General features: G+C 34.5%; 1 protein-coding gene across 7 annotated transcripts in view; it reads right to left on the bottom strand.

The window, feature by feature from the left end:
* The window catches only part of EXOC6 (exocyst complex component 6), a 93,454-nt gene that overhangs the window by 31,696 nt on the left and 40,680 nt on the right, over positions 1 to 21,078 (bottom strand). For 4 of the 7 annotated variants that reach the window (XM_063163492.1, XM_063163489.1, XM_063163491.1 and 1 more), the window contains exons 9-19: positions 20,485 to 20,568; positions 20,345 to 20,391; positions 19,834 to 19,954; positions 17,852 to 17,923; positions 17,162 to 17,259; positions 15,963 to 16,068; positions 14,002 to 14,111; positions 12,856 to 12,967; positions 11,917 to 12,051; positions 8,777 to 8,956; positions 22 to 163 (exon numbers count right to left, since the gene is read on the bottom strand). In XM_063163492.1, coding sequence (XP_063019562.1) covers positions 22 to 163; positions 8,777 to 8,956; positions 11,917 to 12,051; positions 12,856 to 12,967; positions 14,002 to 14,111; positions 15,963 to 16,068; positions 17,162 to 17,259; positions 17,852 to 17,923; positions 19,834 to 19,954; positions 20,345 to 20,391; positions 20,485 to 20,568 — 1,207 coding nt within the window. Of the gene's footprint in view, positions 1 to 21; positions 164 to 5,714; positions 5,800 to 8,776; positions 8,957 to 11,916; positions 12,052 to 12,855; positions 12,968 to 14,001; positions 14,112 to 15,962; positions 16,069 to 17,161; positions 17,260 to 17,851; positions 17,924 to 19,833; positions 19,955 to 20,344; positions 20,392 to 20,484; positions 20,569 to 21,078 lie in introns of those variants that run through there. The other 3 variants (XM_063163488.1, XM_063163494.1, XM_063163495.1) reach the window with 2 other exon arrangements.

Here is a 21,078-nt window from a genome sequence, read left to right as displayed (position 1 = left end):
TAGATGGGAATATATACTTACATTCACACTGTATCACATCTAAATTAAACTGCTGAATTGCTCCCATGCTTATTTGTTTTAATTCACTGTCCAGTAGCATCTGCATTAGGGACATTGAAAGATGCTGGCAGGCTGACATGCAAGCTGTCTGGGCCACTTTTCCCTAGTAGAAAAAGCAACAAGTTTTACAATAGAAACAAACGATACGTCACTAAAGAACTGCTCATCTGATTGGATTTTAATATACATTCTAAGTCTTAATGATACAAAACTTAGATTAGAAGGAGAGACATCACACTTCCTGTTATTTCTTTGACCTATTAGATTTGTTTCTATTAGATCAAACAGAGAAGTAGATTAAATAAATGTTAAAGCAATTATTGATATTTCTTCCAGCAATCCAACAGTCTTCATGAATACAAGGACATTTCCAAAACAATGGCAATTAAAGTTGCTGAAGCATATGAACAGCTTTGCGGATTTATTTAAATATTTTTAACCCAAACAGAATGAAAGCAAGAATGTACTGAAAATCAACATGCAGCATATTTTTAACAATAGCAAACTAAATAACCCCCCAACTTCACATAAACCAAAATGACTGCAATTGGTTGAGGCATTTCTTGTAAGAGCTTGTGCTAATTGTTGGTAGTTTAACTACTCAGATTCCATATCAAAGTTTGTTGCTGAATTACTTTAAAAATTCATGCTTATCCATCATCTCAGGTGCTTAATAAATCAGTGCTGTCAGTGATCAACTGCTTACAAAATGAAATGTAGCCCTCTGCTGTACAAAATAGAAATAATTTCCCAATCACAGTCTGGCAGGCAATATTGCTCTCCCCATCATCTCCATGTAACTGAGACAATTTTCCCAACATGAGGTCAAAAAACAAAACACAAAGTCAGACATTAACCTGAATAAATTATTTAAAATTTAAAGATAACAAAATTCTACCCTAAAGTTAAGAAAACCACTTGAGACCAGATACCAAACCAGATGGCACTATTCTATTCACAGCACTGCCATCTCTTAAAACAGAGTGATCTTGGGTGTCAAATGCAACTACAAGAATCTCTGTAGATTAATGTACTGAAACCACTGCTTTCAACTGATGTGTGTGTTACGATGATATTGAAACAAAGGTAACAACACATTTACACAAAAGAAATCATAATAACATAACAGAGCTACTGGAACACATGGCACTATTGTTTCACTTCTATCCATCAGTACAGTGATGTCACCTGCTTCTCCAAAGTAATGGTTCCCCAGCTGTTTTCTGCAAAGTCAGGTTGATCAATTCACTGTTGACTCCCAGAAACACATATAAGTAATGAACAACTATAACGGACAGTTCACAGTCTCAAAAAGTTTGGAAAATTCTGCTCCAGCATCTGAAGAGCCAGATCTTGTCTTTAATATGTCAACTTGCTAAGATGACTGAATTTTCATGTGCAGAAAATTTTCATAACAGAAAGCAAATTTGGCCCCAAATACTTCATGCTTTAAAAATCCATTAGTTGTTAAAAGGTAATTAAAATATAATGAATACAATAGAAAGCCTTCAACTCTCCTCACATTCACACTGAAACATTAAATGGCTGCTGCTGATTTTTTTCTAGCATTAGGACACCTTGAACTGTAAGGAGCTTTTTGTCTAAAATGACATGTCAGTTTCTTAATTGAAAATCTCAGAAAAGCAAATAACATATTTGAGCAAAATAGATGAACTGACAACAAAGAATGTAGGAAACAATACAAGAACAGCATGCTTAAAAGTCTCCCAAACCCAAAAGCAATTATACTGGGAGACATGCAGCTCTATTCCCCAAGCAGAACAATATCAATATGAATGGGGGGGGGGGCGGGGGAGAAGAAAAAAAGAATAGGCAAAAAAGGGAGGTGAGAAGGGGACTAAATGGGCCACAGTTCATGTAATTACAGTGTAGTGCATTTGAAATACTTAATGGAAATGTCATTTTGATTTAATGGAACAACTAGTGCATCTCTGTTTAATGTACTGCTCCATCAAATCAGCTCCATGTCCTATTTATGCTGCCACTGTAATGTAATAAAAGTTCAACCAGATTAATAGGTTGTCATGAAAAATTTTAACATTCAGTTTATTTCATATGGAACCAATGTGTACTCATCTGTTATCTTAAATAAAGACAGAATTTTATATTTCTAACAAGCATGTGTAGTTAATTGTTACATTCTGGCAAATATCAATAGTACTGGAGCACAAGATAATGGTTACAATACAGAAATGACACAGCTAAAGCCACTAAGACTTTAAATAAGTATCAATACATGTACATGTAATGTTGGTTTTGAAGTTTCATAAAATGGAAACATCCTAACATATAAACTATTTCCAACTATGTAACTTGAACTACAGGCTTATTGTTCAAATGACACATCAACAAATACTACAAATTTACTATACACAGTAGATACTTACTAAAAAACACTTAATAGTCTCAAATTTAGAGAAAAAATTAAGCTACGCATATTTATCAAAATGCTGAATTTTAACTAATTTTAACTAAGAGAAATGTGAACTATACTATGTTATCCTCTTCAAAATTCAGCACTTCCCAGTTCAAATTACATTGGATGTATGATACCCAGAAAAGAATAAAATTAACATTCGTGTTTGAAAAATAGAATCTAGTTAAAAATTCATCTCCAAATTTCCAACATCTACCACATCATCAAATCCTTGCCAAATTTTCATAAAGCATTTTGAAGAGGAAATATAAGGATTTGTGAACATAGTAATAACATTTATTTTTCAGGATTGAACAAATATCAGCTAATTTTAAAACAGTCTTGATGTTTGGGTTTTTTGCCTTTTAAAATTACTATTATTATTTAAGGGGGTGGGGGTGGCCATGGTTATCTAGCAATTAAATACCTATATTCAACAGCATGCAGAGATTCAGCAGGCTTCTCACATTTGCCCCAGTTGCCACCCATTTGGAGACACTACTATTGTCTCTGCTGTGCCTATGCTAATTGCTCCTATCTACAAAACCTATTCTTCCACTCAATCAGTGTAAAGTTTAGGAAACAAGGACCCTATTCTATACTCAAAAACACCTGCTAACAGTGTTAAAGGCAACTGTTTTTTCACCCAGCCTCCACATTTTGCTGAAATACAAGTTTGTAAAAAGAGAAAACCCTTAGACAAACTTCTTATATTTCAAAGGAGCTTGTAAAGAGAATCTGCTGACATATTAAATCCTTTTTTATAGGACCCAAAAGCTTTTCTCCTAAGAACAATTGTAGTAAAGAGACATTTGGCTCCTAGGAAATTCCCAAAGGGTCAGCCATATGCATCCTTCCCCGGCACCTTCGCGGTGCTGCTTTCTAAAGCCCATGCTAGCTGTCTCAAAAGCAGCTTTCATCATTCACTATGGTGTCAGTCAATATGATTTATGGACTGCATTCAACAAAGTCAAAGCATATAGAATGAGAAATATGACTACAATCTGCTAATTTGTTTTGTATTGAGCCACTTAGGAGTCAAAGACCTGATGTCAGGCTGAGACCAGCAACACAATTAACCAGCCAGTGACAGATTCATCCATCCTCCCTGCCAGGCTGTGCCAATCAAAGACAGCATGAAGCAGCAGTTGGAGAAGTCAGTAAGAAAACCCATTCTCTAAGTAGCCTGTGGAGGATGTTGATTGACAGTTTTTGAATATAGCTGCAGAAAACCACCACCCCTTCACCCTCACTGCAAGCTGTGAAATTAGGCTTTTGCTGCCAATCACAGAAACAATAAAATAACACAAACTGCCATCCTCAGCATAAAAAGAAAATAAAAAACTTACCCGTTAACTCTAAGATGCTAAGGTGGAGAATTATTATAGCAATATGAAATAACATAATGTTATTCTTTCTGAAAATGCAAATAAATTAAACATACAAATTTTATCACTCAAGGTCAAAAACTCCAACTTTTGAACTACTGATAGAATACAAGTATGATAAAAACATGAATGGAATTTTTAAGAATCAATTTTACTTCCAGTCTCTGCCCCAAATGCTGCCAAAACAATTAAAAATACCTAACTGAAAGTAATTTGCAACAGTCTTTTTTCAATGGCCACTCTTTTCCAACTTTGTATTGACAAGGCACATATCTAGAATAAAATTTCACCTAATTCTAAACTTAGATTAAACCACTTACATATAGGCCCACATAATTTCGAGTTAACTGATCTGGAAATACAAAGAAACATTTTTCCCTAACTCTTCAAAACAAAACTAAAAAAGGTAGTTTCTTAATAACAAATTCGATCATCCATTTTATTTCATGAGATTAATGGCTGTATAATGAAGCTTTAATTTGCTTTTTGATTCAAAGCATCTAATGGCACTATCAACTGCAAGACTAACTTAAAATGGGACATAAACATAATCCCAAAAGACTAAATTCTTCAGAATTCAGAAAACAGAACCATTAAAAACTGCATGACTTTCCAATTATAACCTTCCCAAAGCCACACAGCTTCTGTGTTCTATATTGCTGGAATTCCGCTAGCCCTCAATCATGAAATAACCATCAGCCTGAGACCTACACAATACTAACAGGAAACATTTCTACACAAAACACAGAGCTCATGACACCTATTAGCTTGACAGTTCACCAGCACACTGAGTATCCAGATGATGGAAGTGTTGATTGGAATGAACCAACATTGTCATCCAGTCCAACCTTCTACTTGGAGCACTGCTGCCAACACTACTTCAGGTCCATAGATCTTTTTTCTCAGACCCTTCAAAGTAGCAGAGGATGGGAATTCAGCAGCCTCTTTGTGCAATCTCCTTCAACACTGCACTACTCTCTTTAAGAACACCTTCCCTCTAATATCAAAGCTCCACCTCCCAAGCTTCAACCTGTGACCACAGCTACATCTGAATTTGTCAGTCCAACCAAGAAGTTTGGCTCCACCAGTTCTGTATTTGTTCTTCAAGAAGTTGTAGGCTGCCACTGGATTTCTCCTCAGCCTTCTCTTTAACAGACTATGTACTCCACCTCCCTACAGCTCCACTAATAACTTGTGCTCTAGGCTCTGAACAACTTGGGAGCCCACTGCTAGATTCATTCTCCAGGTTTTAATTATTTAGTAAAATTAACCTCATCACTTTCATTATCATGACAATGTTTATGCCGTATGAAAAAAAATTACAATGCGAAAATAACCAGGGGATAGGAGAATTCTTAAATTCATCAGCTTCTATAAAAAAAATTGGAAAAGCAAATAAAGAACACCAGTACACACATTCCCCTGACCCCAGACAAATGTAGCAGAGGAACGATAGAACTTTCACTGATTACTTTATTCAGTTATATCAGTCTATCCTAATTCTGTATGCATGTCTCATAGCTGTATTTTGATACCTGACCTCTCTTTCACAAGGTCTCAGTCTCTAAATTACCTCATTTGGGATGCAAGGCACACCCTATCAACCTTCTGCAAGGTTTTTAGGACTCCTGCTGTCTATCCCAGTGTATGAAAGCCCAATGTTAGTCATTAACCTGATCCCTGCATGCATCCACACAAGGTACACAGCAAGTTATCAGCAAAACAGAAAGGGTCTTTTTATTAAATGATTAAAAATTGAAGCAATAAGCCTGCAGGCAGTTCATAGTTTTTCTGTTCACATGCTTTTTCTTCACCTTGCATCTACTTACCGACATAGCTGCATGGTCATTGTTGTTATGCTGAGAAGGAAACCAGTAAGGCAGTCAAAACAAAAAAATTAAGATGTACTGTCAACTTCAAAAAAAAAAGAATAAAAAAATTGGTAGCAATAAAAGATAAGAAAAAGCATACAAAAAGAACAATTATAGCTACATAATAGTGTTTTCTAAACCTCTGAATTTATATAGTATTTTGTTGAAATGTAACAAAGAGATTATAACTTAAATAATACTAATTTGGTGATAACATGTTTTTCTGTAATAAGGAACTGTATACCAAAATATCAAACTTCAAAGTGTCTGTTGAAATGTCTTTTAAGAACTTTTCATTACAAGAAAGAATATACTTCAAAAGTCTTAGGTTGAAAAATAAATGCTATGTTTACCATTATGGCTTAAAGAGGCTATCTCTGTGTTATTAACATACTTTGTTCAAGCAATATTTAAAATGGCTCAGGATAGTAAGAATCTAAATATAACATGACCCATTAATAAATTTTAACATTAAACTTATGGCTTTATAACTGTAGGGTTGAAGAAAGCTGTTTTCTTTTACAAAATGGTTTCTTAAGTACAGTAAACAAGCACAGAGGAGAAAACTAACACGCAAAACTTGAGAGGGGAAAAAAGCTTTGGAGACACAAGACATTTCCAGGGATTCAACAGAGATATCAGACCCCAACTAACTTCTATCACTTTGTGTGCAGATTCAGTACAGTTCATGATCTACCTGATTTAGAGTTCTAATATTCCAATGAAAAGAATAAAAATTGCAAAATCCAGATATACAACGTAAGATGCATTTTTGAAAAGTTATGTCTACATTGGTACAGCAACACTTCAGTACAGCCCCACATAAAAGCACAAAGGGAGACACATCCCTGTGCATTTACACAGCTTATACATACAACAAAAATAAAACAAGATTCTAATGAGAGGAACCCACTAACTGCAACAAAAAAAATGTTAAAGAACATATTATAACGCTTCTACAGGCAGACTAGCATTTGAAACAATACCAAAGAGAGAGTCACTGACCCTGGAGTGTGACAACAAAGAACTACTGTGGCCAACTAGGGTCCTTAGTCCTAGCCCAATGCCCTCTAACACAATTGGGTGTGTAAAGGCAGAAGAGAAGAGACCTCTCTAGTTGTTCCACTCTTTTCCTTATTAGAATTATGGCCAGTGTGCTAGGGATTTGGTCTTTGACTGCTAATTACAGAAAAAGTTCTGATAAACTATTTTGAGCAGTGGAATGTTTCTGCCATACAAAAATTACTATGGAAATGACACTGTGACATGATTGGAATAATTCATTAACGAAAATTAATTCTAAAAGTATTCCAAACCTTAATTACAGCATGTGAAAAATCTAGCTCAGTTTATCATTCCAAAAGCACTTACTATTTTAACGAGTTATAGAACCTGGTTCTGGGCTAATCTTGGAAAATACTTTTACTGTATTTTTTTTTTTTTTTAACAGAAATAACTTACTAGTACAAATCTAACTAGAATCACCATAGTGTGCACACATTTTCATATAAACTCCACAGGTCACACACAACATTCACAGGACTGTATATTTCTACACTTGGTCAAGATAGGACAGGGAATGAGATGCAGGATAAGTAAAACATTACAAGATACCTCTTGCCACAGCAGACTACTTGTCCATACAGTTCTTCATCCTGCCTGTTACCTGACCAGAGTCTGAAATTACAGAATAATCTCTCTACAGAAACTAGCTTTCTGCAAAGGCTGACTTGTACCCCCAGGCACATAATTCTATACTTTCCACACTTCTTAAGTCTGAATGCCACAGCTGCTTCTTTGCATTCCCTTAACACATTACCTAATTTTGTCTGTGGCTCATTTCTGAACAGCCATTTAGCAGCACACATTCATGACAGACTTCTATACATCTTGCTCTACAAATTTCACATCCCTTAACTGCCATATGCATATGGCCACTGAGGAGCAGTGCCATTTGTTCACACTGCTTTGTATACTAAGTTACAATGAATTACACTATCTAACAAACTTGCTATTCTTAATCAAAAAACGCTCCACTGATTTGGCACAGAAGCACATGCCTCACATGACACATTCACATCAGTATCACATGATACAGTTGGAGTGGCCTTTGTCTTTGAGTCAGTTAAAAGAACGGGAGACAGAAGAATCACAGCCTCTGTGTAGTATCTGGAAGACAAGATCAGCCTGCTATGCCAGCAACTTCAACATCTTGCTGTGCACATAAAGAAATTGTTTCTTTCAGTCTGAAGCCTCAAAACATTCTATGCATTGAGGACTTATTCTTTCTAAGCATTGCAGGTGGGCAAAGCACTCAGACATCAGTGTGACTGTAACAACCAAGGACAAGCTGATAAAAGCAGATGCAGCTTGAATTACTTACTGAAGTTACTCCAGAACTATAAACCTATAAACCATTACGATGGTAAGCCAAATTAGAAATAGTCTTTTTTATCTAAAAGCAAGGGGAAGTCAGACAACACAATGTAACAATTGATACATAAGACAGGTTAACAGAACCCTTTTTCCTGACACAAAATAACACAGGATATTTGAATATGCGCAAGAATTCATTCAATGAAGGTCGGCTAACCAGAATCAAGTAACTTTTTATGATCAAAAATATTTAGCTAAAAACCTTGGAGAACACAACACAATCTTATACACAAATGGAGGATTTACACCAATTCTGCATTTTTTGAACCAATGCATGTGCACACAAAACGAACATGGTACACCAAAAAGGCTCTAGAAAACTGCATGAGTTCTTACACTATGTAAATTAGTTGCTGGTAACAATATTTAGACTAAAGTATTCGAAAGTATTTTTTAAGTATTCTGATGGGTGAGCTCCAACACACTGATATACATTTGACAATATTTCTCTGCTGAGAAAAGCTTAAAAATACATGTCAGCATGTGCACAAATAAAAAACCAGAACCTTTTGTTCAATCCTTACTGTTTTAAAACAAAATGATGATCAAATAGCTTGAAATTAAACTTATTTTTGAACACTTACAGGTAAATGAGTAAAAACTTGAAACGTGCTTCTTAAGAAGTTAATTAGGTCCATTAAGTATCCACTGGCTCTTCCATCTGACTCAGACATTGTCCAATCATAATCAGCAATCTGAATAAATTCATCTATTTTTTGGTTAAGTTTTGTATATATTTCTCCTTCTGCAGCATGCCTTGCATCCTGAAAAAAAAAGTGTGCAATGCTTGTCAGAATTCTAAAATATTATTATATGCAGATAAAATTATATCCATCAATGAAACTGAAGTCTTGTGTTTTTCTTAGATTAAAAAATATTTTATTGGATTTGGTACTTTAATGTACTTCAAAAAACACCTTTAATTCTGCCTTACAAATTTATCAATCCTGACACAAAGTTGATTTTTCTTTTATGAAGAAAATAATAAAAGAATCTAATCATTTTGTCTTTTATGGACTGAGCTCAAGCAATCACATGTTTTTTATGCAATTATTGTCTTAAAGCTGCACACCTGGAGAACACTCATAATTTTTCATCCTCCTTTAGATATCCTGATCATCACATACCGTGATGCAGAGCACTCCCCTACTCGCTCCTACTTTGCCACACCCTGGATTCTACTTTTTGGAACAGCAAATCCTGCATTTAGTGAGAGCTGAGTTTACAATGCTGTCTCTGCCTCTTTTGTACAGGGGACTTCCTCAGAGATCCAACAGGACCTATGAGCACGTGCTTGTGTGTGTGCTGCTGGAAAGTTGTACTTTTGCCAGCCTGGAGTTTAAAGATATTGAGATCTTTCTAATTTGGTCTCAACATAAAATTTTCTTAACTGATATGGAGAAATAATTCAAGTAAGACATCTGATTTCAACCAAATGGATTGGCTGCTTAAGGTTTTTAGGGGGTAAAAATAGTCTGGATCCACTGAAGTAACCAAAAAGCAGATGAAACTCCTATTGCTACTTTCCTCTAGAAGAAAGCAATCCAAAAACCATGGCATTTGAGAAAAGCATAAATAAGAAATGCAAAAAGAAAAAATAAAAATTTATGAGCTTAAAGGTGTCCTCACATTGAGTGTGCCAAATTTAGTCTTCAATCAGGCCCTGGGCTGAGACGCACTTCAGGAGTAAACAAGAAAGTACGCAGCCCTGCCATAAATAAATATCAAAGTATGATTCCCTAAAAATAGCATTTTTACTGTCAAATCAACTTGAGAAAGGCTCCACTGAACAGCTCTCCAAATCCAACATGCAAGAATCTGGCAACCTGTCATCATGTCAAACGAGTATGTGGATACCCACAATTTTGTAGACGGTAATGACTAAGAAAGTTTCAATTAAAGTCAAGTCTACATTTAAAGTTTCTGATTAACAACAAAACCTCAGTTGCAACAATTTATAATGATGGGACTTGCAAATGTATCTGCCTAGGCTTAGAGTAAAATTTCTTAATTTTTTTTGTTTGGGTTTGGATTTTTTTTTTTTTTTAATCAAAGTCATTCATGGAGTGGTCGTATCACCTTTAACAATTAAAATTATTTTCTGGCAATGGCAAGACTAGTCCTTCTGCTTTTGTCTTCCATTAAAAAAATACAGTGTAGATGTAAAAGCTCATCTCATGGAATGTGAACCTGACCAATGCTGCTAACAAAAGGAGATTTTTGACCACTCTGAAAGAATGGAGGTGACACAATTTGCCACTAGGAGATGAATTTAATAACAGCAGAACATACCAAACTCTGTGAGGGCCCAGTTGGGGAACTGTGAGCAGTTTTTCATTACAATAGAAAAGGGAAGAAAGAGGGATTAGAAGAAAAGAATTTTCCACTATAATTGGAGAACATTGTGCTAACAAGATCTCCAGGCAAGTAGACAGGAGGGAAACCACACACACAAAAAAGCCCTTCTGTTTGTCAGCATTTGTCCCATATTTTTCCAAAGTGCAAACTCACTAAGAACGGACACAGTATTGGATCCCTCCAACAGAACTTAGTTTGTAGGAGTGTTAAACATAACTGCTAAACAGCATAAGCAACCTACAAAGAATGTAGCTCAACTTGCAAATGCACTTCTTAAATGAAATTCAAAGATAAATAACATTTCACCTCTTACTGAAATCAAAGACTATGGCTGAATTAAGTGGTTTTGAATGCATGTTTGATTGGTAAAAAGATAATGAATTACACTTAGAGGAAAATAGCTATAGAAACACAAATTCTAAGACACAACAAGCAAACTAGACACCCTAGACCAAAATTAGGGAAACTGCTGGGAGGGCAATAGTAACCAAGTATGGTTGCTAGGCCACATCCCTTCTGTTTTGCCTTATGCACTAATCATTAGCAAAACAAGCAACAGCCAATGGGAGAATCGTTAGCTATCAACTGGAAATATGAAGTGTCTTGCAATTATTCCACCTCACCCACCTTTTAACATCTATGCCAGAGGGTATATTACAGTAGCATAGACCACATGTTGCATCAAGAGATAAAATGAATTGCAGAAAACAGAACTCTCTCAATAGGATTAATTCTCTTTATCCCATAAATACAAGAAATCACTCTCCTTTGTTTCAGTGTGCATGGAAAAAATACCAAATACCTAAAGTTCAAGTTGCAGCTGCTGTAGAATCCTTGATGACTTTTACTTTGGTTTTGTGGCTTAAATTACAAAAATATCCTAGAATCATTTTAGTTCAAGCACTAGTTGCTAATACTTCTTTTATACCAATACTTACACCCTTTGAAAATACATCACAAAATAATTCTATTGTAGAATAAAAAATAGACACAAACATTTTAGATCAAGGTAGCTGTTTTGCTTGATTCAATTCAGAAAACAGGAGAAGTTCCACAAACTGGAGCTTAATTTAGTAAAAGCTTCTGGTGAAGTTAAGCTTTAACTGTCACTTCACAACTTAATAAAAAATGCACTTGAAAGATAATATTGAGGTTTCTCATGTACTAACATATTCTAGCTCATACTAGTAACATAAAAATCCACTGTTTAACTACTCAGTGTTCAACTGAATGCTTAAGAGTTCGGAATTATTTTAGAGACAAAGATGAGAAGACAAGCAGCTTTGCTCTTACCCTTCTTGTTTTAAAATGCTTCATTCACATAAATTTTCAGACATAGTCATATAATGGATGAGATATACCATACCTTAAATGTAGAAAGTCCATAAAGTCTTGCAGTGTGAACAGTCAATTGTGAAATATTTGTAATGTTAGATATAAAATCCTCAAGGTATTTACAGGCTTGCTCCAAGTGTGTTGTGTTTATGATTATTTGAACAAGCTACAAGAGACAAAAATTCTTGTAAAAATCTTTTTATATCACCTATTGTCATTTAATTTTGTAAATGGTTACTTCTTTCAGGAAGAATGCTACTAGAAATTCATTTCAGTATTTCAGGTTACCACCTATTTCCTGTTAGTTTTCGAGTTTGCTTTTAAATACCACTAAGGAGTAATAATGTAGCTTAAATACAAATTATGCCATTTCAAAAACGATTTCAGTGAAATCTACCTACCCAGTGAAATAAATCCAATTGATAGTTTAGAATTAAAAAAGGGAAAATAAAGGAAAATATATTGCTGAAATAAAATCACTAATTTGTACCATTTGATTTTTTTAAATTTACTGCTCTTAAATAGTCATAACACTGTCTGCAGAATTATACATTCAAGTTTATCTTATATTCTATTCCACTCTATTTTTTATAGAAAGAAGCTCAACATTAGTGGTATTAACTGATAGACAGAACACTCAAATCATGCTCTGCATGTAAACAAAAGTGTAAATGTCTTTGGCTTATTTCCTGCAACTCTCAGTTTATCATAAAAAACACAAAATTCTTGCATTGTCATGTCTCTCTCAAAAGGCATCCCTAGGCCCAACTAGACCCAACACCGTATTGTTCTTATGTATGTAACAGATATTGATGCTTTTTATACTTATTCTCATTTTTAATTGTTAAACAAACAGTACTTGATTTTCTCATACTGTGGTGTCAATGTCTGTGTATCTACATTTACCAAATTAGTTTTAGCATGGCTTGTTTTAAAACCCATAGTTTTGAATATGTGTTTCAAAACTTACCTCTGTTAAACCTATATGAGGTTTTTTAATTAGGTTCTGTAAACAACTACTTAGAGTTCTTGTAAGCAGCAAATTTGTAGATTTTCTGAGCATATCATCTATTTCTGTTGAACTGAAAAAAAATATTATTTTTATAATTATGCTGCATGTAGCAATACTTTGACAGCAATACTTAACTTAAATTTCTTCCCTGTCAAGGGTACTTTCAATGCTAAGAATTCTCTATGTGCATTTAAATTCTGGCTGCTCCAAGTTTTCTAGCAGATAGAACACCTCTTTCACCTACCAAATTATCCATTAACTGCAATTCAACACTGAAGCAAAATCTGTTATTTTTAGATTTTGGACATGTTTATTGACACAGATGTTAGTAAAGAGTAATTTGTGGGTTTTAATGAGTTACTAAGGAGGTCAACATGTGCTCATTAGTACGTGTAAATTATAAACAGTATCAATTAAGAATGTGTGAAAGAGAGTAATTTACATCTTTAACAGTGCAGAAATGGGTGACAAGGCCACAAATCCCTTCCAGATTTCAGATCTCTGAATTCTATTTTGTCCAATTAAAACTAAGCTTTTGAAGGCCAGAAGAGGAAAGGAAATGGGTGAATTGTGAATTGTGTTTTCCCTCAGAACAAGGGGGGATAGGAAAGGGAATGAACATGGAGACAGCACATTTTTTTTGCAGGAGAAATCATTGCTAAGGAAACTCAAAGGATTGAGTAATGAAACACAAAGAAGTAATCAGGGATACTAAACAATTACTTCTGAAATGGTCAGTATCAAAGTATTCTTTTCAATCTTTACATGCTTTGTTAAATAAATAAATTCTCTAGATTATTCTAACTGGTCAATTCTGTTTAAGGAACCTCAGCAGTGTTTTAAACTGTTTACCCCATCAAGCTACACTCACCAATGCACATGTTGTATAGTATCTACATACCCACATATGGATAAATACATGCTACAGTATTGGGAATCATAGACTAAATATATATGAAGAATTATATATGTAAATTATTAAACAAGCACAGCGAGAAAGTACACAACAAAATGAAAAAAATTTTCATTTTAGTATATGTATTTTTAGGTCACCTGAAAAGTACAAGGTACTTTGCAGCCACACTCCTGACAGTTCAAGCTTACCTGCGGTGAAGTGACTCTGAAAACTTAAGGCTTGCATAAATAAATTCCTTCACCTGCATATAAATCTGAGGCACTGACTGAGACATTGGAAGCTTCTTTGGAAAGGATTGCTGAGGAAACAAGAGATCATACTGATTCCAACAAGAACTTGGTACTAAACCCAACAACTAGAAAGCCATTTAACATTATCAACATTTTAATCTAACTAAACGTTTTCTGATCTCCATCAAATACAAAGCTGCACATGTTGAGCTGACTTCTACATCTGTTTAAATAGCTTATAAGCAGAAGAGAATTTTATCACTTTAAATTACAATAAAGTTTGGAGATTTTATGTAGTTCAAGATGCCCCTGGAGAAAGCAATTTACAAATATACATTAAAAAGCAGGTCTCAAACTGCTTTTAATCTGAATGAATAATATAGATGTAAACAGGATAAGAGGTTCAAAAATACAAACTTTTGTTTCACAAACAAAACAGTGCAAAAAAAAAAAGTTTGAGAAGTTCAACACTTCGGAGATTCTCAAAGTAGCTTGAGAATGCTTAGACTATTTTTTAAAGTTCACAAAACCAAGGCAGTTTGAATTATTTTCAGGAATTTGGATTAACATGTGGGAAATAGTAATATGTTTATAATAATAAAATCATGCTTCTTACTTGAATTTTAAAGCTGACACTGTATTTGGGAGAACAAAAGTGAATAAATTCACTTAAACCTACACAGACTAAATAGGTATTTCTGCACTGAACACAAAATTTTTGCCATTTACAAAAAAACTATTTTTCTGTTTATGACTAATGCATGAGAAAAATAATTAACACCTGGTATAATCCATGAATAATTCAATTTATCTTTAGGAAAAACGCATCCATCAATAGCAGCCAAAGCTTTGTAGTAATCATACATATATGTACAGCAGATAAAACTATTCAGTGGAAATTAAAAATTTCTGCAGTTTATTAGCAAAATATGCCCTGCTAAATAGTATCCAGGGTATAGCATATTTCCTATACTGTAAGGGATTTCCATTCTATTTAACTTATTTTAGTACTATAATGGGTAAGTAATTTAATTTGATGGAGGAATGCACCCAGAAAGCACTCTGGAATCTCATTCAAAAATCAGCATAAAAACCTCCTTTAATTTTTCATTTTCATTGCAGCACTGTATTAATGACATGCAGCTGTTACAATTGCTGACAAATCCCTGCTGAACCACAGAATTAAAACAGCTTTTCACTTTTGCAGGTATTTGTAGCAATGGATCTTGTATAAAACAGCTTCCCCCTACAGCAGCTACTCCCACTGTCATGTGGTTCTTAGACTTAGTGCTCCTCTATAGATTCCATCACGAGCCTCTTACTTCTCCATTGGTGTTTCTAAAATCATACTTGAATAGCAGAACAGGTTAATCATCTTTCTGTGAACACAATCTGTAGTGAAAGAATGGCTGAGGCTACAAAAGGACATCCTACTGCACTGCTATTATAGTAGAATTATTCACAGTCCCTTCATGTTTATTTTGCCCCACATGCTCAAACACAAATATTTAAATTAAAAGTGAAATACAGAAATCATTGTCTCCAACCAATCTCTATTTTACATGTATTTTTGCAATACAACAGTTATACTGAGTAATTAAACATGAGTTGCAACAAAATTTAGCTACAGACAGATTGCATTATAATTACATAAGGACTTTATCAATTAAACTCTATTATTAATTTGTTTACAAAACAATGGGTTTCATTATTCACTCAAACATCTGAGCAAATGAACTCAACCTTTCATTTTTATACTTACTTATGACAAGATAATTACACACAGAGAAGGTGATTAAGCCTCTTAATAGACCTAGCTTTTCAAATTTTAATTGTTTTTTAATTATAGAAATCATTACTGTCCCTAGTGTCTTCAACTGGAATTCCACAAACTTTAATAACATAAAAGTTTCCCTTACCTTATCAAGTTCTGGATCTTGAAAAGGAAATTTGCTAATAACAATTCTGTATTCCTCTTCATTTGCTACAGGGATAGGGCTATAGTTGTCTGCTTCAAAAATATCCCTGGTGAGTAAGTGAAGTGAAAAAAATTTGGACATGTAACTTATAGTATTTTCTGGTGTTAAAATGTGTAAATAAATATCAATTTTCTCACCACACTTAGGTCTGCAACTTCAAAAATTTTTAAGAACTTTACACATCCCAAGTATTTTTGATTACTTTGGAAATACATCATATATCTTAACTCTTTACAGCATGTCTAATCATAGAGGAAAAAAATACCCAGAAGTGTTTTCATATGTGCTTAATACAGCAAAGGAACCTTACAGCAACTAATCCACTCCAGAATAAACCATAATATACCTACTGATTAAGGAAACCTGCACTTTTCCTACACTAAAGCTGATATTCAGTGTCTCACTCTGGCACCAGAGCTACATATGGTCAATGGAGATGACTGAGACAGCTTCAAACAGGAGATGGCCACCTTGTTTGGGCACCCTCTGCACTTCTCTACTAGTCAAATGTCTGTAACAGAATCACAGAGAACTGGAGAACATTAAGTGGTCAATTTAATAGTAAGGTTTTGTGTAATAAAATATTTTATAGCAAACAATTTCTGCACATTGAGACATCACACCCTATCTGCAAGGAGGCTTTGGAGGCCAGTCTCAGGCTGATCTATTCCTGAGTTTAGGTTTTCTTCAATCAAATGATCCCAAGGAAGTGGTGGAAAACATCCTTCATTAAAAAAACATGAAGACATAGTGGCAATGTCAGTAGCTTGTCAGGCAGATGTGCATATCAGCCAACAGCAGATATTAAGACAACCTAAATCAGGAAACTAAAGCCCTACTGCAATAACCTGGAATTATCAGATTCCTAAAGAAGAGAAACAGATGTCTCTCTCCTTGTCTCTCTGATAATGTCCCTTTGGAGACCTTCCCTCTTTCCATTAACTAGAGAAGCAGTACTTGATGTCTCTCCTTCTCATTAGTAGTCACATGTGATGAGTATCTTAGTCCTAACCAACCTGAGATTCATACACAACAACACCTGAATTCACAAATTCTTTCTGAATTACATCATAAAAACTTGAGCTCTGACAAAAACAATAAATGCAATACAAAAGGCACAACTATTTTGATTTACTAACCTGAACAATCCAGACCACTTTTTAAGAAGTGTTTCATTGTATTGGTCTCTAATTTCAAATAAAAGATCAAATAGTCGGTTCACAGGAAAACCATAGCCCTAAAGGATGAAAATGAAGAGGAGATAGTTCAAGAACCAATACACTCAATTCCTCTCACAACACCTCACAAGTCTGAGGTAAGACTTATATTCAATCTTATCTCTATAACACAAATTACAGTACTTTTAGCACACTACTACATTGATTTATTAAAATTTTACCAAAGTATTTATCCTATGCACTGGAAAATTTGCCCCATTTCTCCTTGTTTGTTAAAAACTGCAAGAATACTTTCTAATGATGCTCACTTAGTCTTTCAGCTAAAGAGTTAATGACTACTGGAATGGTGTTAATTTTTATGATGAGAAGTAAAGCATTTTTAAAAGACAAGAGCATACACAAATTACAAAACTAACACTAATTTTGCACAGAGATGAATAACTGATGCTTGCTGGATAGCCCAGAACACATATGTTCAGTTCACAATAATGAAAATAAGGACCTAAGGCAAGAAATATTTTTTTTTTAATATTACTGTGCAATTTTGGGTTTGATTTGTATATATGATTTACGAAAACACAAACATTGCAGTCACCTAAAGGTAAAATCTGTCTACAAGAATTTCAGGTAAATTAGTAATACAGTGTGTACCTGCAAAGTATCAGCAAATACTACAATGAGATTCTTCAGTTCCAGAACAAGGTCAGGATCACTGCAATATGACTGAAAGTGAGAAATTCTGATTTTATTAAAAGAATTTAAAATATGGGACATACATTTTCAAAGAATAGTATCATAGGTTAAACTCTCCAGCCTTAGTGAAAAACAATTTAGACTCGTTTGTCTTTACTTAGTCCAGCTACATAAAAGTATTTGTTAAATTTTTATATAACTATCAATGGTGTAATAGTTCAGAAAAAGTCAACTAAAATATGTGATTCAGTAAGTACTAGCAAGGTGTACTGAGATTGAAAATCAACAAACTACATTTATTTTAGTGGAACACTAAAATAAGCACATAAGCACATTTGGTGGAATCAGTGTCAAAGAGGTTCCACAGGACATTCTTTTGACCACCAAGCTTAGGTCTAACTAATGCTGCACCACCTCAGACAGTTTTTTCCAGTTGTATGGGCGAAACTTAATACAATATTTTCTAAAAAATTTCAAATTTAAATTGGATTAATTGGATGATAAAAGGTCAAGATATGAAGTTATTTACTAGGTGACTGAAACTGAAATTTGATTTTTAGAGGAGTAGAGTCATACAGCTAAGGCTCTCACCTCAGCTTCATTATTTGAAATACTGGATAAAGTTAAAAAATTCTATTAAAATAATTTAAAGCTGCATGAGAATAAGTATTGGTTGAAGACAATATACACTTGTTTCACCTTTCTTGAAGTTTTGCTCTTGGCATACTTTATTAAAAGGAAGAGTATGGTTTATTTATCTAAACATTAGTCTTCAGCAGGATGATGTTAGAGAGATTCTGATTGAATTGAGTTTGATGGGAGTTATGTATATTGAGAAGAAATAGTGACCAAGAACATGACAAGACTTTGAAGAGTTCTTTAGAGGCTACATTATTTTCAACCTTTAAATTATCATATTCTTATATAAGTTTATAAATCCACATGGAGATAATTAACTAGCAAAGTATTTAGCTTTTAAAATTGCTGGATGAATATATCTCAATAATCCTCTCAAAAGAAGTAAAAAACTATGAGAACATCTCACGTACCACTAATGCTAATAAATGATAACTATGGTTGCAATCTCAACTTTTTCCCCATTTTTCCCCAGGATATATGAAATATAAAATGCTTCTGGAATTAAAAATCATTTTAAATAAAAATAAAAAACAACACTGCATAAAGAAAATGCTGCTGGCAAACCTCCAAAGGGGAAAGATAAAGTTCTTGTATTTTTTCTGACAGTAAAAGTTACACCAATAGTAAACATGGAAGCAATTTATTATCAGCCAGTCTGAGTGAACAATGTGTACTCCAGTGGTTTTTCACAGAGGAATAAGAAAGAGCATCCAGCATCACTGCAGCTAAGGTAGGAATATAACTTTAGGAGACACACTTGAATGCACTGAAATACCCAAGTGATACAGAATTTCTCTAATACCTTTACTTCAACATAAACATAACACGACTAGAGCATTGAAGAGAGAGCTGCAAGGGTTTTGCTGCTGGAGTTTATTTTGGAAACACAGCATTTGGAATGATAATTAGGAACTATTTCCTGGTGGTGCTTTCAGTGCTGAACTATTCAATCTGATCTAATGAAGAGGTCAGTCGAGACTAATGAGGAAGGATTGCAATAATAACAGCAGATTAACTCTGCATATTCTAAACTGCTGGACTAAGAGAAGGTTTGGAAGACCCAGTGAGTTGTAAATCAGTGGAGGATTATGCAAATAGCCCATGGCTGTGGATCACAGCCTGCTACGGTTGGGAAAAACAAAAGCTTGGCAGGCTCCCTCCCAAATCTGAGCAATTTTTAATCACAAGAAAAAGAAAACATGAGGTGTAATTTTTCACTCTGTTGCTATCCCAGCTTTAAATACACAGAGCTCTGAAGTAAGAGGATTTAAACTGCAATACTGATAAGGCTTCTCACTTACTGAATGTGTTCTAAGAACAGCAATGATCTTGGAAAGGGCCATGTTCCAGAGTTCATCAGTGTATGTCCTGGTTACCAATCCTTGGGTTACATGTAAAATGTGGTCTTCTACTACAAAGAAACTAGAACAAAATAATACTGAAATTATTAAGCTGTTTCTAACATTAGAACAAGTACTACCTTTCACACTCAAGCATAGCCAAAACCCTCCCCACTGGAGCAGCGACACTTTGGTAGGTTTGGTGTTGTGCTTCATCCAGAATGAAGGAAAAATGTGTAAAGTTTGTTTCATGCCATCTGGAGCCCAGGCTGCTGGAGGGCCCTTGTAGGGCCTCCTGCTGGCAGGATCTGGATGCTCTTTCCTGCTCAGATCCTGCAATAACCACCCACACATGATTTGTGCAGAAACTGAATCCTGCTGCAGAAGAAAGTTCTTGGACAACAGGAGAACACAGGTTGAATTAAGAATCAACACAGTAAAAGTGAAATAAATTTTCATTTAGAAAACTTACCCTACAATTTGACTGAAGTATCTTCTATAGCCTTCTACTGTTTCATGCTTTCAATGAAAAAGAAAACAAGTTCAGGAACAAAAATACCACTAGGCATTAGCTTCAACTCAAATCAATGCAAAACTGAAAGTACTGATTACCATGCTTGACTGTGGTTGCAGAACTAATCTTGCTTGTTTCCTCCTTTGTTTTCTGTAGTAATTTTCAAATATTTCTCCATCACCCTAAAAAAAGACATAAGTAGTTCAAAAAAAGAATACTGACTCAGTGTGAAAAAGGCCCTTCTTAATTTAAAGGTAGAATTCTCTTAAACTAAGCACATTTTTTGCATTTATTCCACATGTAAGCCTCCAGCTGACACCAGCAAAGTTTTGCAAGCATGAAATACTCAGAAATTACCTTTTTCTGTAGAGAAGCCTACAGGCTGTACTGTAAATAGAAGTTTGCTCACATGCTTACATTTTGCCAAGCAACACCATGAATTTTAAAGAGTATGTCCATTTTTAAACTACAACTTTCAGAGTATATTAATACTCATAGACATGGCATATTCCCTATTACTGTAATAACTGAAACTCATTGTCTCCTAAAACATTTCTCTAGGTTATTCAAGAAAGTAACTGCATTATAAAGTTGTTACAAAAATGCTTCTCTGAATGTATGACACATCTGAATACTCAGCTGCATCAGCTTTGCCTGAAGAAAGACACATATGAGATTTATTGAATATTTGT

This window comes from Melospiza melodia, chromosome 9 (genome assembly GCF_035770615.1).
Source record: "Melospiza melodia melodia isolate bMelMel2 chromosome 9, bMelMel2.pri, whole genome shotgun sequence".
In the NCBI taxonomy this organism is placed as follows: Eukaryota; Metazoa; Chordata; class Aves; order Passeriformes; family Passerellidae; genus Melospiza; species Melospiza melodia.
The sequence above is the reverse complement of the archived record's forward strand: the minus strand, read 5'-3'. Positions and strand labels throughout refer to the sequence as shown.